The sequence below is a fragment of the Alligator sinensis genome, unplaced genomic scaffold, assembly GCF_000455745.1.
Source record: "Alligator sinensis unplaced genomic scaffold, ASM45574v1 scaffold1451_1, whole genome shotgun sequence".
Lineage (NCBI taxonomy): Eukaryota > Metazoa > Chordata > Crocodylia > Alligatoridae > Alligator > Alligator sinensis.
In genome coordinates, this window is record NW_005842351.1 from 940,282 (window position 1) to 957,514 (window position 17,233).

General features: G+C 37.9%; 1 protein-coding gene across 2 annotated transcripts; it reads left to right on the forward strand.

The window, feature by feature from the left end:
- The first annotated feature begins 1,403 nt into the window (after window positions 1-1,403).
- On the forward strand, window positions 1,404-13,632 carry LOX (lysyl oxidase). 2 transcript variants are annotated; one of them, XM_025210478.1, is made up of 6 exons: window positions 1,404-1,555; window positions 2,886-3,023; window positions 5,639-5,795; window positions 7,711-7,806; window positions 8,225-8,340; window positions 9,392-13,632. In XM_025210478.1, the coding sequence occupies exons 1-6, from the start codon at window positions 1,506-1,508 to the stop codon at window positions 9,396-9,398; spliced, it is 564 nt and encodes a 187-aa protein (XP_025066263.1). In that variant the 5' UTR covers window positions 1,404-1,505; the 3' UTR covers window positions 9,399-13,632. The 2 variants fall into 2 exon arrangements, with proteins under 2 accessions (XP_025066263.1, XP_025066264.1); XM_025210479.1 differs by lacking the exon at window positions 9,392-13,632 and having other exon boundaries at window positions 8,225-8,344.
- The last annotated feature ends 3,601 nt before the right edge of the window (window positions 13,633-17,233 follow it).

The following is a 17,233-nucleotide window of genomic DNA, read 5'->3' on the forward strand; positions in this document are numbered from 1 at the left end:
GGGAAAGCGCTCCGTGTCGGATCGGGGACAGCTTGTGGCCCCGTCCGTGTAAAAAGCAACATCGGACAAAACACTCGCGCGAGGGGCGAGAGCTTTTATCACACCGCTTTCTCTCCTGTTGACAAAAACAGCGTCCGGATCTTGATCGTTGTGCGCTTTGGTGTTTTTGTCCATTCCGAGATTTTACCAGGGATCAGTACGTGGACCTGGCTCTCCTGATCCCATTAGACCAACTACATAGTAGCAAACAACAGTAGCTTTCTTGGCAGGCTCTTGGGTCCAAACACTCTTCTTTAGGCAGAAGAGAGCTCAAAGATTGTAAAAGTGCACCCAGGGAGAAACGACAAAGTTCTTCAGGGGAATCTGATATTTTTTTTTATAAGAGCAACTTAGAAAAGACAAGGTACTTTAGGTGAATCTGATATCTTTTATAAGACCAGCTTAATTAGCTGGAAACATTTTTCTTAGCAAGCTTTCGGGTTTTAAAAACCCTTCATTTTAAATTTTCCCCCTCCCCAACTATTTTAATTGGTCTAATAAAAGATGTCAGATTCACCCAAAGAACCTTGTCTGCCTGTGTTCTCAGACCAACATGGCTACAACCTACACCCAGAAAGAAAATAAACTTCATCATGTGCAAGGGAGGTAAAGGACAGTGTGGTTCCCCTGGGTTTCAAAACATATGCTGTTTTTTGAGGCAGCTCACTTATGGAGCCTATGCGGGACCCAAGTCATTCTCAAGGGAGTTGTAACTGACTTTTGGGTTTGCTGGCAGCACTTTCTTACGACTGCTTGCCTCAAAATCAAAAAATGCTTTGGCTTTGACCCAGTTCTTACTCAATAGCTACAGTGAGCAATATGAAGTAAATAAGATGATGGCTGATTTGCATACTTATTTGCATATTTTTTCAGTATGGGTTACTCTCTTAGCAAATGTGATCATTTTGAGCTTCCAATACAATAATTTCATATTTAAGACCTGGCAACGCTGGCAAGAGGTGATCTGTGCCTACGTCACAATGGGCAGGAGTCCTCCGTGCAATAATAGGGGCACAGTGGGCATGGCTGGTGCTGCAACTCCCTTCAGTTCTGGGTGGGGGAGGGGGGGGGAATGGGTTAAGACTGAGACCAAATCAGATGAGATCCAGTTACCCTGGAACAGGTTACCAAGAGAGGTGGTGGCATCTGCATCCCTAGAGGTTTTTAAGACCTGACTAGACAAAGCTGTAGTGGGATGATTTAGCTGGGGCTGGTCCTGTGTGGAGCAAGGGTTGGCCTAGAATGATGGCCTACCAAAGTCTCTTCCAAGCCCAATTTTCCAACCCCCATCACAGCTTAGCTCAAACATGACCTCCCCCTACATCGTGCTTGGGAGCGCAGCTCCCTGTTTGCAGACGTGTCCCGGGTTGATCCTTGCCATTGTGTGGTTGGTTTGATGCACTGCAGGTCTCCCTGACTTAGTCCCGGATCCCTATTACATCCAGGCGTCCACGTACGTGCAGAGGATGTCCATGTACAACTTGAGGTGCGCTGCTGAGGAGAACTGCCTGGCCAGGTAGGCAGTTATGGCTATGTTTTTCCTTGCCCCCCCCCCCAGAGTGGTGCTTTTGCAGCTCCCAGCCACAGAAGGAGAGCAGGCCCTCTCTCTAGCTTGACTGGCATCTCTAACCTTGGTGAGAGGCAGACAAGGAAGATCTACAACACAAGATTTTATAAAGTTACAAGTGCTTTCGGATGTCTTCATACTAGGGAGCCCAGCTCCCTTGAGGGGTCTTGCCAAGGCCTGCTTTTCAGAAGGGGGAGAGGAGAGCTTGCTAAAAACCAGGCTTCTTAAAGAAGCATACCTGAACTGCCCCCCAAAATGACTCATCACTGGTGAAAATCCTTGTCTAGGGTTTTTATTGGAATCTGTTCCCTTTCAGCTCTCCTCCTGCTCCTCCCCGATCTTAATAACCAACGATCCTGTTGCATTTCTTTTAGAAATGCTGCTTTGTAATCAATGTAAGCAATTCAAAATTATATGGTGCAACCCCTGTAAGGTTTAAACCCATTTAAAAAATGGTTGCAACAACTCTCAAACTTGAAACAAAACCGTTGCTATCAAGTTTATCCCAGTCCACTTGGCAAAGAAGGATTTTTCCTGTTTTGATTGGAACTGAAATGAAGGCCGTTTCTAACAACTTATGTAGTGCCTTATCATGCAAAACAGCTTTGTTTATGCACCAGCATCATAAATTTGTGTCAGCTGAGTTTTGGAAAGAGTTCCATGCAGCGGATAGCCAACGAAACACTAACTTGTTTAAGGGGGCCTTACAATAACAGTTATTTGAAAAGCATTTTATTGATCTTCAGATCGTAATTGTTTTAAGACAGCCCAAGCCCTAGGGATAAATGTGTCCTTTTAAACTATACTAGAAACAAAATATATTGTGGCTGTGACAATAAGATATTTTGGTTTATAGCAGTTACTAAAAAACAGTTTTTCTACCAAGCAAAGCCATTTATACAGTCATTTGCTGCTTAGCAGTGCCAGATCTTGGCACCACAAGTTAAACGCCACTAGTTTCCCTAAGTATCAACTGATTTCAAAATTGTGTTTACCAAGGTCAAAATCTGCTGAACTTGGTGGCAAATCTGCCATTAATATCAATACAAGCAGCAGTGAGTTATTACTGTTATTACAAAGTGCTATTACAGCATGGATCTAATACCAATGGCTTATGACCATTTCACCTGGGATCTTTAGTTAATTTTCAGTAGTTGTGATACTAGAGTATCATTTAAATCATCAATTTCAGTTTATAGCAAGACCTACTTAAGAAACATTTTAAAGTGTCTCTTTTGTATTTTCTAAACATACTTATGCCTCTTTTGCATCCTTACAGTTCAGCTTACAGATCAGATGTCAGAGACTATGATAATCGAGTGCTTCTGAGATTTCCTCAAAGAGTGAAAAATCAAGGCACATCAGACTTTCTACCAAGCAGACCCCGATATTCATGGGAGTGGCACAGCTGTCACCAGTGAGTGAAATGCCCAGTATGGTACCTTTCTAATTATTTTTTTTCCTTATTTCCCCGGTTTTTGTAATGTGGCGTGTTCTGCTACTCTCTGGTGGGGAAAGGAAGACTTTAGGATTTTACTAGCCCCTCGCATTTTATGGTTCTAGTTCATCGTATAGCTATCTGTGTAAGGATGGAGAATCAAATTAAAATAAGTGGCATTAACTCACCTGTAAATACAGAAGTCTAGAAGCAAATAAGTTTAGCTATAAAGGCATATTCATTCATCTCCTTTGCTAAATTAGTAGATAATTAGTAGGAGTAGAATTAATTTAAAAAGTTATTAAAATTACTATTCATTATGCTAAATGTAAGCTTAGTCTCACTCACACACACACACACACACACACACACACACACACACACACACACAGACTATAATATTGCATGTCAGTTGGTCCTCTTAGTGACCCCTGTATTTCATGGGTCAGTGATTTATAAGTAGCACTCTGATTACTATTGGAGAACAGACAAGTATTGGAATTATTCTTATTAAGCACTTGTGCACATATAAAACCCTATGGCTTTATTATCATCACAATCATCTACATGGGAGTTGCCAACCTATGACACAAGTGCTACAAGTGGCACTGGCAACCTGTAGGGCACATGGCAGATCAGGGAGGAGACATGCACAAAGTATAGCAGCAACTAGGGCAGAAAGCAGATCAGGAGATCAGGCTGGGAGCACAAGACAGGAAGCAGAAAGTGCAGGAGACTGCGCAGGGAGCACAGAGTAGGGAGCAGAAAGAGCAACAGATTAGGCAAGGGAAGATTAGAGTGGCACTTGGGAAGGGTACAGGGCTAACTCATGGCATGCCTGTCAAAAAGGTTGGCACTCCACTAATTTCCATCATGCCACAACATATCCACATTCACTTTGCTACTCAGCCAAAACCATCCCTGAAGAATTGCTGGACTCTTACCAAAATAAACATCATAACATTTTAGGACCTGACAAAACAACACTTGTACCTTTTATCAAGGGTTATAGTTATAAAAATGTATAACCTTGCTCTATGTTCAGCTCTTTTGTATTAGGTTCATATGTAGTACACTGAGAAAGTATATTTGGTTTACTTAACTTCACATTTTTTGAAATGTTATTCTATAGGTGTAGGCACCTAAAATCATTAATATTAATTAAACGCTTGCAATAATGCACTAAAGGGAATGAGGTTCCTGTGGGCCTCCAAAGTCCCACAAACGGAGTTCAAAGGGAGTTTAAAAAGAAAAAAAAACTTTCTGTGGATTCAGGTAACTTTGGACCAGGCCTTTATCTTCACGTGATCAGACGTACAAAGCTGCTTTTGTTCTTGCTGGAAAACTTACTATCAAGAGACATTTTTAGCACAGAATAGGCAATTTTTTTTCATGGCTTACAATTTTTTTATACAATTCCCATAAGCAAAAAACCTTTCATAACTGCTATAAATAAAAAGTAAAATTAATGCATATGAGAGCTGATTTTATGGACAGTGATCTGAAACTGGGCAACCCTGCCCCAGAGGGTGCAGAAAATAGTCCACTTTGAATGTTCATTCAGTCCTGGGACTTCAAACAGATTTCCAATGAAAATGGCAATTTTGGTGATTACTCCTATGACACAAACTAGTCCATGAGGAAAAGAACTGTACCAACTAATTTGTGACTGATTAGCTATCAGATGGTGATTTTTCATTACCATCATTCCCTGGGCCACTCTGAGTGAGTGAATTATTTCATTTCTTCTTTTTCATACACACAGTGTGCTAAGGGAACAGTAGTAGAATGCAGGCAAGTTGCTGAGGTAGGTGACTTCAGTTTGCATTTTCCATCTATGTGAGAAAAGTAAAACTGCAAGGAAAAATGGTGTTAGAGCCAACAGATAGGATCTAGGGTACTTCTTAGCATACACAGCAACAGCACATATTATGAAGTAAGCAATTTTTTCTGCAGTAGTTTAGAATGATCAAACACACTGAGACATCACATTTCAATCTATATACAGTAAGTAAACAAGTCTTTTGGCTGTTGGTATCTGATATATACTATGTAAATTCTCTATTTAGAGTGGATAGTTTGCTGATAAACTTATAAAATATCACACGAGGAATCCCAGAAATAGAAAAAAAAATAACCCTAACACTTCAGTAACTTTCAGAAATAGCAAACTTTTTTGGAATTCATAGCATGTCAGGTAATCATTTCCAGCCAAACTATGCCTGAAGGCAAAGACTTATAACATGTACCAGTCAAATGTGAAGAATTTCGTATTTGCTATTTTTGTAAGAGATGAAACAGGACATTTTGGAAAACCAAATGAATTGTACAGCCTCTTCTTTACCAACTTGAATACAAGTTTTGTTTTTGTTTTTTCTTTACAATGAATGAAAACTGGAATAATAATAAACAGTAAAAACTTGAAAGACAGGCCTACAGAGGAAATATACTAACCCACAATTTGTAAGTAACAAAAAGAACTTGGTGAGCTCTCTTAGTATGTGGATTAAGTAGAGAACATATGATTAATGCCAAGATGAGTAAATGATGTATTGGCTACATCTGAAATTACTAATATACCTATGATTTAATAGACATTACCACAGCATGGATGAATTCAGCCATTATGACTTGCTGGATGCCAACTCGTATAGAAAAGTTGCAGAAGGACACAAAGCAAGTTTTTGTCTTGAAGATACCTCCTGTGATTATGGATATTATAGACGATATGCGTGTACAGCACATACACAGGTAAGTGAACAAACATTTTTTTCTTGAAAATTGTCTTCCTTGAGATTTATATTTATCAATATATGCTCCAATTCTAAGGTACCTTGACCCGATCTGAGAGAATCGGCCCAACGTAGGGGATATTCTAGTGGTATAAGGCTAGGGTGGCAGAAGTTGTACTGTCCTTCCTCATTGGCCATGAAGGGAATTCTAGTTGCTAGGACTGGAGAGTCCTGAGTCTTTCTTGCAACCCAAGCTCACTGGCAGGTAGTTCACATCAAAACAGACACCAAGCTAATACAATTTACATCTAGAGTACTGCATTGTCAGCTTACAGGGGTATCCCAGGACTGGGGACAATGAAGAGGTGGGTTAAGTTCCAAATATTTCCACTAAATTTGTAGTGTGCTGTTTGGCTGCAACCAATGGCTAATTCTCTCCGATCTTGTTGTTGTAAAATAAAATGCTGAGTGCCTCCACTTCCATTACTATCAAAAGGACTTGGAGGAGTCCTTGACAGCATAGCATTTTGCTCTGTTCACATGTATTACAGCCATTCAAGAAATTGGGAGCTGTGTGAACATAGCCAGTAAAATATGTCCCTTTTTAAAAAAAACAGAAAAAATAAGAGATGAGGTAGTAATTTTATCATTGGGAAATACCAGCTATGCTGCATTGGTTGATGTGTCCACATTTAAACTCTACATTTAATGCATGATCTACATATGTTAAAGCTTTGAAGAGGGTTTAAAAATATCTTTTTATCTTGTGCAGACAACATCATTGAACTAAGCAATGAATATACTTTACAGCTGGAGTATTTATGTCACTAGTCAAGGCTGTGTCAGCATTTCCATTGGAAACCCATATTTTCAGGAGTTTGTAATTGGACTGTAAAACTTTGCTCCAGCCTCAAACTTGGCACAGGGAGTGGGACAAGTTGAATACCACTGGAGTTAGGAGGGAGTTCCTCCATAGCTTTGTCTTACAAGTTCAACACTTCTCTAGAAGGACACCTTTCTCTAAAACAGCCTATATTAGTTACTGTTGAAGATCTAAAATGTGGTAAGCTCTCAGTTTGGCCATTCCTCTTCTGTTCCTAACAATGGAGTGGTTGTTTTTTTTTTGTGTAGATCAATTTGGAAACAGTTCTACTGCCATTTTGGATTTCCTCAAAATTGTTGTGATCACTTCTGAAATTTCAAAACCTTTACTTATTTGAACAATATTATATTATTAGGCCATTTTCCTAATAAGAGTAAATATCAAAATACCTCTTTAACTCCATGACTTTTCTATTACAAGAAAGTACTTCACTTTTATGAATGGCTGCAGACTAATCTTGATGTCAAAGGAAGCACGTAGCTTAAGAGGAGTCAAAGGCTCTGCCACTGGCAATCAAATCAGTTTCATTTTAGGAATGTAATTTGAGGTTTACAAACCTGGTTAAGCCTTATTTTGTCTGAAAAGATTGTAAATAAACAACACCAAGCAATACAGTTAGTAATATGTATAAGTAAGTAGGATTGCTTACTACAAGTAATGCTTAAATATTTTGTGTAAATTATCAAATACACATTTTCAAAAATAATCATGGAAGTGAATAAAGTATAAGATGTATTTCAGAATTTTTATTTGAAGCTTTTCTTTTTTCCTTAAAATTGTATTTTAAACACTTTTGTGAATGTATGTTCTGATAAGTTTTTGACAATAGAAACAAAGTAATCAACGTTTGTGATGTTTCAAAGCTAGGTATTATTTAAATTCAAAGTCAGCTATTAAACTCATTCACTGACGTGCAATTCTGTTTCTCAGTGATGTGCCTTAAGGAAGCATGATGGTATTAACTCCCTCTTGCTCCCCACTGTCTTAATGCTGCTAATACCTGAAAGTATTGTTCCTTAGACTCACTTGTTTCCATCTATCCACATTTTAGGGACTGAGCCCTGGCTGCTATGATACCTACAATGCTGATATAGATTGCCAATGGATTGATATTACAGATGTAAAACCTGGAAATTACATTTTGAAGGTATACAAGGTTCTTCGGGTGAATCTGATATCTTTTATTAGACCAACTTAAATAGTTGGAAAAAATTTTTAAGTAAGCTTTTGGGTTTCAAAACCCTTAGGCTGAGGAAGTCTCTGCAGTTGGTGTGTGCTCTTCCTGGATGGAATGAAAAGTAAAGAAGCCAGAGGTTGGGCTGGTATGCATACAAGATAGGCAGTCAGTGAAGATGTAAATTGAGGTGTCTGGGGGTGTGAGACAGGCTGTGTGTGGGGGGGGAAAGAAGGGGGATGAATAGTGGAGAGGTACCTGGGGAGTCAGATGTCAGGGAGGTTATAATTTTGAAGCTATCTTTAAAAAAACAATTGAGATTCCTATTAAGCTAGCAAGCTACATTATCAAATTAAGCCCTGAAGTAAACACTATTTTTCCTTCCTCACAGGTTAGTGTAAACCCTAGCTATTTGGTACCAGAGTCCGATTACTCCAACAATGTAGTACGATGCGATATCCGATATACAGGCCATCATGCATATGCTTCTGGTTGCACAATTTCTCCGTAAGTACATTCTTGTTTGCAACTACCATAAACTCATAAAATGAAGGTTAACAATTAGGACACTATAAACATTTATCAAGATCTGTCCCTCTTTTTGTGCAAGGACACCCTCTAAAATTCTTGTGACAAGATGTTGCTTTTGAAATCTTTGACACAATTTATAGGGATTTTTAGATTAGTACTATTATAACTGGGTTCCCAATACTACACTGACTAACCACTCCCTGAATTTCCATACACATACAAACCTCCAGCTGTTCATCTGATTCCTATACACAGAATCACCCAAACCTCTTAAAAGACTTTTAGCTATCTGCTTAAGACAGTAAAAACACCTCCTTATGTATTATGTTGCCGCCACAGAAAATCTATCCAGCATACTTTTTCCGGGAATACTCTGTTTGCTTGTTTTTGTTAGCTCTTTGGATGCTTGCACTTTGTAGTCAATTAAAGCAGAAATGAACTAAAAAGTACTTTGTATTGTGAGATCACTTATAAAACTGGGCTAAAAACGATGCACATATTTTCACCCATGTGAGATTCTAGGCTTATATCACACTCATGTCATAAAAGCACCAAGTTAAACATAATTGGCTTAGTCCTTTATTTGTTCTTACCACCTGCATTTGTGGAAGACTGAGAAGCAGAACAATAGGACAACTGACAACTGCAGGTCAAGTGATGATTTTTTGGTAGACCTGTGAAAGGAAGCTTTCACAGCGTCTCCTACAGTAGATTAATTAGCATGCCCAGTAATACAGTGTTTTTTCACTTAAACTCAGTGTCAGGAAGAGTTATTTATACAAAGTTATTTTGCTTTGCACCCTCCCCTTTTCAGCTCCCAAAGTTTAACAAAATAGCTGCATTCATGAAGACAGAAAGGAGAAAAGGTTCTTTCATCCCTTTTGTACTGCTATGTTCAGGTTGATGCATAAACTGGATTTAACATACCTAGATTTATTTGATTAAATACTAATTTGGTATTAAGCAAATGAGTTTGTTTAATATGCTGTGGTTCTTAACAACTGTTTCTTTTTCCTTTTTTTAATAGATACTAAGATGCAAGAAAATGGATGAGTCAATGCCAGTGTTTTGATTTGAAATGTTATATAAATTCAATAGGATGTAAACACTTCATAAAAACAAATTCAGAGTACACATACATACATACCCTTACCTTATGTGATTTTGAAGCATAATGGCTGCTTCATAACAACACTTGAAACTGGATTTTAGGCATTCAAATTGGCATTGCTTTTTAAAAAAATGATTGAAATGTGTGGAAATGGTGATTCATGCACAGATTTTCAAATTTTACAGGAAATCAAGTCATTCACAGAAACATAACTGTTTCGTTAACTCTACTGGAAATCAGAGTGCAGATAACAGCAGGATTTGATCAATACATTGCCTGTGAATGAACTGAAAACATTAAGGGGTAGCAGTAGAAAGAACTAATGTTAGCTAGCCCAATGAATGCCAAAACAAAGACCAACTTGGGAACGGTGCTCCTGCCATTACAGTAAGATTGATTTGGATTCATTTAATGCAAATGAGAAGTATGTTCAGTTTAAAAGGGATATCAATGCACGGCAATGTTTATATATGCATTAGTTACCCCCTGCATATGACACTTGTTTACATTTTTAATATATTAATAGGCAAACCATTTTCTTAAATTAAAGAATATGTGGGGGCCTATTTTATCTTTTAGAATAGAACTGGAGAACTGAGCCACCTTTCTGTAGGAACAGAGATTTTTAAAGTAAACTCCTAAAAAGATCTACCATGAATTCAGTGTGGGTAATGTGGATTAGAATGCATTTCTGTCCATCAGAAGTTAGGCTACTGAAAGAGACATTGGACAGTCCCTGATGTCATCATAATCTGTGAAAACAAAGGTAAACTGAACAGGTTAACCAATTGAAAAAACTGACAGTGGCAGTCAACTCAGGTGGCACCACAAATAAAAGTCGATCAAAGGTTTATCAGGATTTTCTTTATGAGAAAAGCCTTCTACTTGTATTCCCATTAACGTTATTTTACATTACGTACTGTACTTGATTGTTAATTGCACATTTGTATTATTCAAGGATTAAAATATTATGCAATATTCATGGACTGATAGTTGACATATGCAAAATGCTTTAGTTAGGTTGTTCAGGAGCTCATCATTAAACTTTTTAAAGTGAGTAACTTTGTCCCAAATTAAGAAGATAGTCTATGCTGCTTACTAGTGATGGTTCCCAAAATAGAGACACAATTTGCTTATGTAATGGACCATGCTGTAAGCTAAAATAGCTGTGATTTTTTTTAGACTGTGAAATAAGTTCTTATAAAAGAGCCCGGGCAGTTTTTCAGTACTGATGGTACAATTTACATGGTTTGCTCTTGAAAGAGTGACCCTGATTTGATTGTGCTCAACCAGCAACTGCCAACACCTAACGTAACAGCCAATGCTCAAAGACTTTCAGAGTAGTAATAAAATATACTGTTGATTAAAATAAGAAAGCATTGAATAGCTTGAGAAATAGGAAGTGTTCTCTTAAAATTAACAGGAACATTTTAATCAGTATTTGGGAAAATTCCATGCAAAAGAACCATAGAAATTTAATTTGTAAAATGTATGAGATGTCAGGATAACCTTAAGGGCTAGGGACCACACCTGTTTCTTTTCAGTACATACTTCAGTTTCTTGTTTTTAAGATTATTAAAAGCTTCTGCACAAATCCTGATCAGGTTATGGCATAATAACAGAACAATTATAACATCAGTACGTACCTAAGTGGACAGTGAGGACTAAAGGACCATCAACTCAGAGGGTACAGCCTTTGAAGATCACATGCTCAGTTTGATAATTGAGTACAGAATGAGTACAATTTATGTCATCAGGCTCCAAAGTTTTCCACATGCTTCATTTCACTGATCAAACACTTAATTTATACTAATTGCCAATGTATGCATCTAACTCTAACAGAAAAGTTTGAACATTAGATGCTTGGTACTTTTACTATATGCATATCATGAGTTAATGTGTGCCTTTATTTTTCAATACAATATCCTATTTCTCTGTATTATAACTCACTGCAAACATATCTGAAGTTTGGTTTTCAAGGTATGAGCCCCAGAAAAATGTTTTAAGAGTGATATTTTTTCCCAAATAGAAATACCTGTAAAGAGATATAGCTGCATTGATATCTTCTTCCCCTAAAGTGATTTAGGCCACATTTTCAAATCTAGTTAGTTGGTTTGATCCTGCAGCTTATACATGTGGAGCTGCACTAAAAGTCAGTGAGGCTCCCCATAGACACACCTGTGTGGAGCAAGCAGCAGGTAACTAAATTAAACTGGCATTATTCTGAACAGCTGTATCTCTTCAAAGTAATTTTTGGTGAACAGCACATCTGAGATCATCTATTTATTGGCACCTGAGGTGCTGAAGGTACTCTGAGGCATTGTGTTTTAAGTGAGTCATTTGGAGGAGTTTAACTCTGTCTAGATGTGCTGAAACCTGTATTTTCCTGTGGCTTTTAGAGCATCTTCAGGATTAGAGGGACACACTCCATACTCAGCCATAGGAAAATAAATTCTATTACCTCCCAATTAATACCTCAGTAATGATGGAAGTATAAATAAAGGACCTGTTGAGTACTTTCAGCTTTTCTGTAGGACACATTCTGGCTGGTAGTGCAGATGTTTGGGCTGCAAAATGGTCCACTGATTTAAAAATCTCATAAGTATTATTTGCTCTGATTGTTAGGACTCAGTGACTGAGTAAAAGGTAAAGTGTATTCAACAGATAGTCAGTGGTAGCTCTTTTCTTTGGTCAAATACTGTAAAACTTTAAAAACTATGCACTTTTGTTTTAAGCCAGTGATTCTCAACCCAGATGCCATGGCACTCTAAGGTGCCATGAGATCCTTTTAAGGGTATAGTGCGATATTAGTACTGGTAGGTGTGCAACCACCTACACAATTCACAAGAGAAACCAGAGATTTCAAACAGAAATCCATAGCATCAACACTCTGACCTGTTGTATTTTCCTGCAACAGAAGAATTGCTCTATTATTTTTCTGTAGTGAAGAAAGAAGTGAAAACTAAGACCTGGCATTTTTTAACGGGTGCCTTGAGTCTAAAAAAGGTTGAAAACCACTGTTATAAACAAAGGGAGAAGAAAGGACAAAAAATCTGTTCAAGATCATAGTCTTCCTTGAATAAAGAATAGGGATTAAAAATTGGAAAATAGTGTCTTTATTTATCCTGCTGAGTTATAATGCAGGAGGCATTATAGACAAACAGTTGATTTACCTAGCATATGAGCTAACATTTCTAAACGAGAGTGCCAGTCATCATTCTCAATATCTTGGCTCTCTAGGTTTGACCCAGATACCCTAAACTACTTTTTCATGCTGGAATATATTTAAAGAGAATACTTGTATTTTTGTTGACATTTTAAAAAATGTGTTTTGATAAAAGAGTTTATTTTATAAAACAAAGTATATTGTGCAATCATTTTTACTAGGCATTGGGCTGTTACTGTTCCCTTTGAAGGGAGCTTTGCCATTGGCCTTAATGGGAGCAAGATCAGACCCATCTTTTGTGATATTTCAGAAGTACAGAAATACTCTTTTGTTCAGTTTTGAATTTCCTTTGAAAACCTAAAACGTTAGAACGTGCGTGAAGCAATTACCTCCCACATTTCAGATCTTTATATAAATGTTGCACACAAAGAACATTCCATACGCCAGACTCATTGTAAGAGGCCTTTTCTATATTTTTTAAGTCTTGAGATACAAGTTTGATAATATTTGCATTTTTCTATAAAAATATTACTAAAATGACAGATTGGTCATCATTTGAACCAACATATCATGTAGATGATGTTTTTATGCTATTAAAATTAGTCATTTTCTGTTTGCACCAAAAGTTACTGTGTAGTATTGAATGTCGTGAACATCAACATTTTTTTTTCTAGTCCTTTTATATGTCTACATTTTTTAAGTTGTAAGGGTTCATACCAGCAGGGTGAATTTCATTCATGACATTCAAGGTGGTCTATCCTGTGCCTCATATTAATGTGCTAATTATGGTATTTTCACATCCTACAGATACTTTTAAAAAAGGTGCTGAAATATTTTAACTTGAATTAAAAGCAAGGAGTATTCTATTGGTATTTTTTTTTTGCAACTAAATGCTACAAATTCAATGAAATGCCACTTGTTTTTGCAGCTTTTGAAGGGATTTTCAGTATTTCCTTCACTCCTTTTCCCCCCAAGAGTCTTAGTTTTAAAATCTTTGTATCTTTATTTGAAGAGCTCTTATTTATAATATTCAGACACTAGCTTTATATTCTTGTTGCACTTTTATATTCTCTTGTTACATGCCTGTATTATGGTTGCAAGTTTATGTGAAAATTACTTGAATAAAATGTTTCAAGTGTTAAGAGTGTTTGGCTAGTATGCTTTGCAACATGGGCCTCATCCATCTTTCACCAATGTCAGCTGGAGTCTTTGTTACCAACTTCAGGGGTAATTGGATAGGTTTTATATGGGTCAAAATGAAAGCATTTAGAGCCTGGCAAAATTAGAAGCAGCTGAAAACAAGGTGTCTATTGGGAATTGTCTGGCAGCCTTACATGCTGGTGATGCTACCAGTTCTACTTATTATATATACACTGAAATTCAGCACAAATATATAACACCTGTGTAATCTAGATGTTGATCTAGATCCGTGAAATATAGATGTTGAATGGTTTGGGATACAGTTATCTGAGACAGCCCTGTACCATGTCATGGCAGCTATGATTAATGAAGTGTCTTGAGTATTTTGAACACGGGATTCCCATAAATTATTCTCTTGGGTTTATGCTAAATAGTGTGTTGAGGTGGCTCATGCTTTCACAAGAACAGTGGTAAGGGACAGGGGAGATCTATTCACTGAAACACAAAATCCTCTCTCACCAGGAAGGGAGCAGTATAGCTTCTTTGCCAGTGATGTTAAGTGCCACATGCTTGAAAACTACCAAGAATAGCCATGCTATAGTGCAATGTTTACCTCATATAATTAGGAGGGTTGAGGCAAAGTTCTTTTAGTTGTTCTTGGTATCTTCCCCACTGAAAATAACAGCTGTCTGCTGCAAATTAAAAAGAAAAAATGCTCTTTATGGAAGCTTGTTATGTCCCTAAGTCTTAGTTCATCTGTGGCAGGAATGTTTTTAAAATGTCCACAGAGGGCAATGAGAACTGGGGGGGGGGTTGCAGTTTTACTTTTGTTTTAAGCAAAGCATTAACAAGAGTCCTCTGCAAGTGCCAGCTCAGAATCTAAGTTTAAAACACCCCTTGTTCAGAGGCAAAAGCACAATGAAAATGAAGGGCTTCAACTCTGGAATTTGTACCTTTTTCAAGTGTGTCAAAATCTAGTGACCTTCAGGGCATTACATACACCAACTAATGGGAAAGAGGGTGTGCAACAATTGCAGCCACTGCACTCCCAGCAGCTGCACCACAATCAGTAGTCCAGCTGCAGCTGCTGCCCTCTATGTTGTCAATGCCCAGGGTACAGAACTGCACAGTTCCAGTTCTGATTATGTAACATACTTCCATAAAGGTTTTGATTAAATTTTTTGTGGTCTAATCGGTCTTTAAAATGCCTGCCAGCCATTAGGTGCTAGAGAAATAAGTAATGTATCTCTGTAGAGTGTCAAAGGAAATACCAGTGAATAAGACACAACAGCAAACAATGATGCTCTGATACTTCGAGCCAGATACCATTTGAACCCACATACTAATAATATAGCTTACAGGGCAGTGTTTTGTCATTCTGGATAAATTTCACAGTAAAAACTCTCTCGTGAATTTAATAGAAATAAAAAACAAGAAAGCAGAACTTGTAACAAAATTGCCACACAAACAAAACATGGAAGTAAGTATATTAATGTAATGCCTAACAATACAAGAACAGTGGATTGGTCTGTGGTACAGCTAAGTCAACACACTTTACTAGGGACACAAAGTTATCTTACCAAAGTAGCAGAAGCAGAGTTTTTGCGGGAACCTAGAAACCACAACAGAATTGCAATTCCACGACAAGATACAGAAGATCATTAGGAAATACAACTTAACTGTATCCCAATACAAGCATGGCTTCTTGACCTGAAATACAATCCCGTGCCTAACAATCCATGCACCTTAAGGTATCTAGTATAGACAACAGCAGAAAATATACTTGAGACACTTTGAAGAGCAAAGAGTTTCGCACATATTTCAGTAACTGCTTACATTCTGGACCTCTTAGAACATAAGATTTACAGCTTAAGGTTACACAATATGCCTGACATCAAAGAATGAGATAATGACAGATCTAAACTTGGAACCAATCAGCCTGATTCCAAAACCCAATGAAGTCACTGAAATACATGTTGGTTCTGGGCCTAATCTCAGTAACTATCTAAATTCCCTACATATAATTTAACATGTATGTGTGTCTACTTTTAAATCTTTAGGGATAGCAGTATTAGTAATTTGTTTTCTTATAAAGTAACTTGAAAATGTAATGTCATCATTTTTCTATCAGTTTTCTTCAAGTACTTCAATTTCTCTTAAAATATTTCCATTTTAAGCTATTGATACGTGCCTGAAGTGCAATCTAATAAGTTTCTGATAACATGGATTGAAACTGAGAGCATCACTTCTCTAACTTTACTAAAAATGATGTTGTTTTGTACTGACAAGTTAGCTAAAGCTTGTTAGGAGTTAACAATAAATAGTCAAAGAAGGAAATTCCTTTTCAGTAGAAGATCATTATTAAAAACAAATATTCAAACAATTACATAACTTCACTGTAGACTTACATAAAGATGTATATGTTTTGCTAAGTGATCCATATTATGAGAAATTTCAGAAATTACAAGCCTGTAACAAATCAAATCTCAACCATTACTACACATTCAATTCAGCAACTACCACAATAGTGACGTAAGTGGTGCTTAGAGTCCTCACCTAAATGGTAATAATGCATAATATGCATGGAAGGCAGTAAAAAACACCTCTCACTTCTCATTTATGTAGATGCAAACTGTAATCAATGAATACTGAAATGTGGAATAATATTGATGTCTGTGATCAGGATCTACCTGTGAAAAATTAAAAAGCCTTTTTACTAAATGTCATGACCCAAAAGGCATGATTGTGTGCGCGCGCTTCGGCACCAGAATTATCCCCGTCAAGTTGCAGAGCATTGCACGGGAGAGTTTCCTGTAGCAGAGGAAACCCCGGTGCAGGAACCAGTTTCCCGCCTTTTCTGCAGCTTCTTTTGCAGAGTGCATTGCTCATGTTGCAAGAGGAATGCACGGTGCAAAAGAGTTCCCGCCACCGGTATGCAAATTTGTTCCCCGTGATTGGTTAGTGCTAAATTATTCACACGTGGCGGCTAACGATTGGCTTGTTAGCCGTATAAGAGGCTTGAGCGGTTTCTGCCCAAGCCGAAGAGGACTACACATCCATCTCGTGGGGACTCAGGGTACACGGCAGGGTAATAGAAACCCTGTGTGAGATCCAGAGGAGCGTGGCGGCCTGATCCATCGCCCACCTCTTCCCGTCTTCGAACGCAACTTTTATAAGACATATTTACGATTCCTATTTTGGTGGCTCGTTCACCCAGAGCATCCGGAGCTCTGCACCGTGGAGCCTAGCAACCTCCACGAGACCGTCTGTGTTGTTTGTCTGTAACTGCAACTTAATCAAGCTTTCCAGCCTACACCACTGCCATCTCGGTGTAAGTAAACAATCTTTAAAACTACCGATACGTGTCCGTGCCTAATTCCAGCTCGAAGGCCTTCCCTCTCCGCCCCGGCGTGCCCGGGCTGCTGGTCACAGCCCGCGTGCAGCGCGAAAAG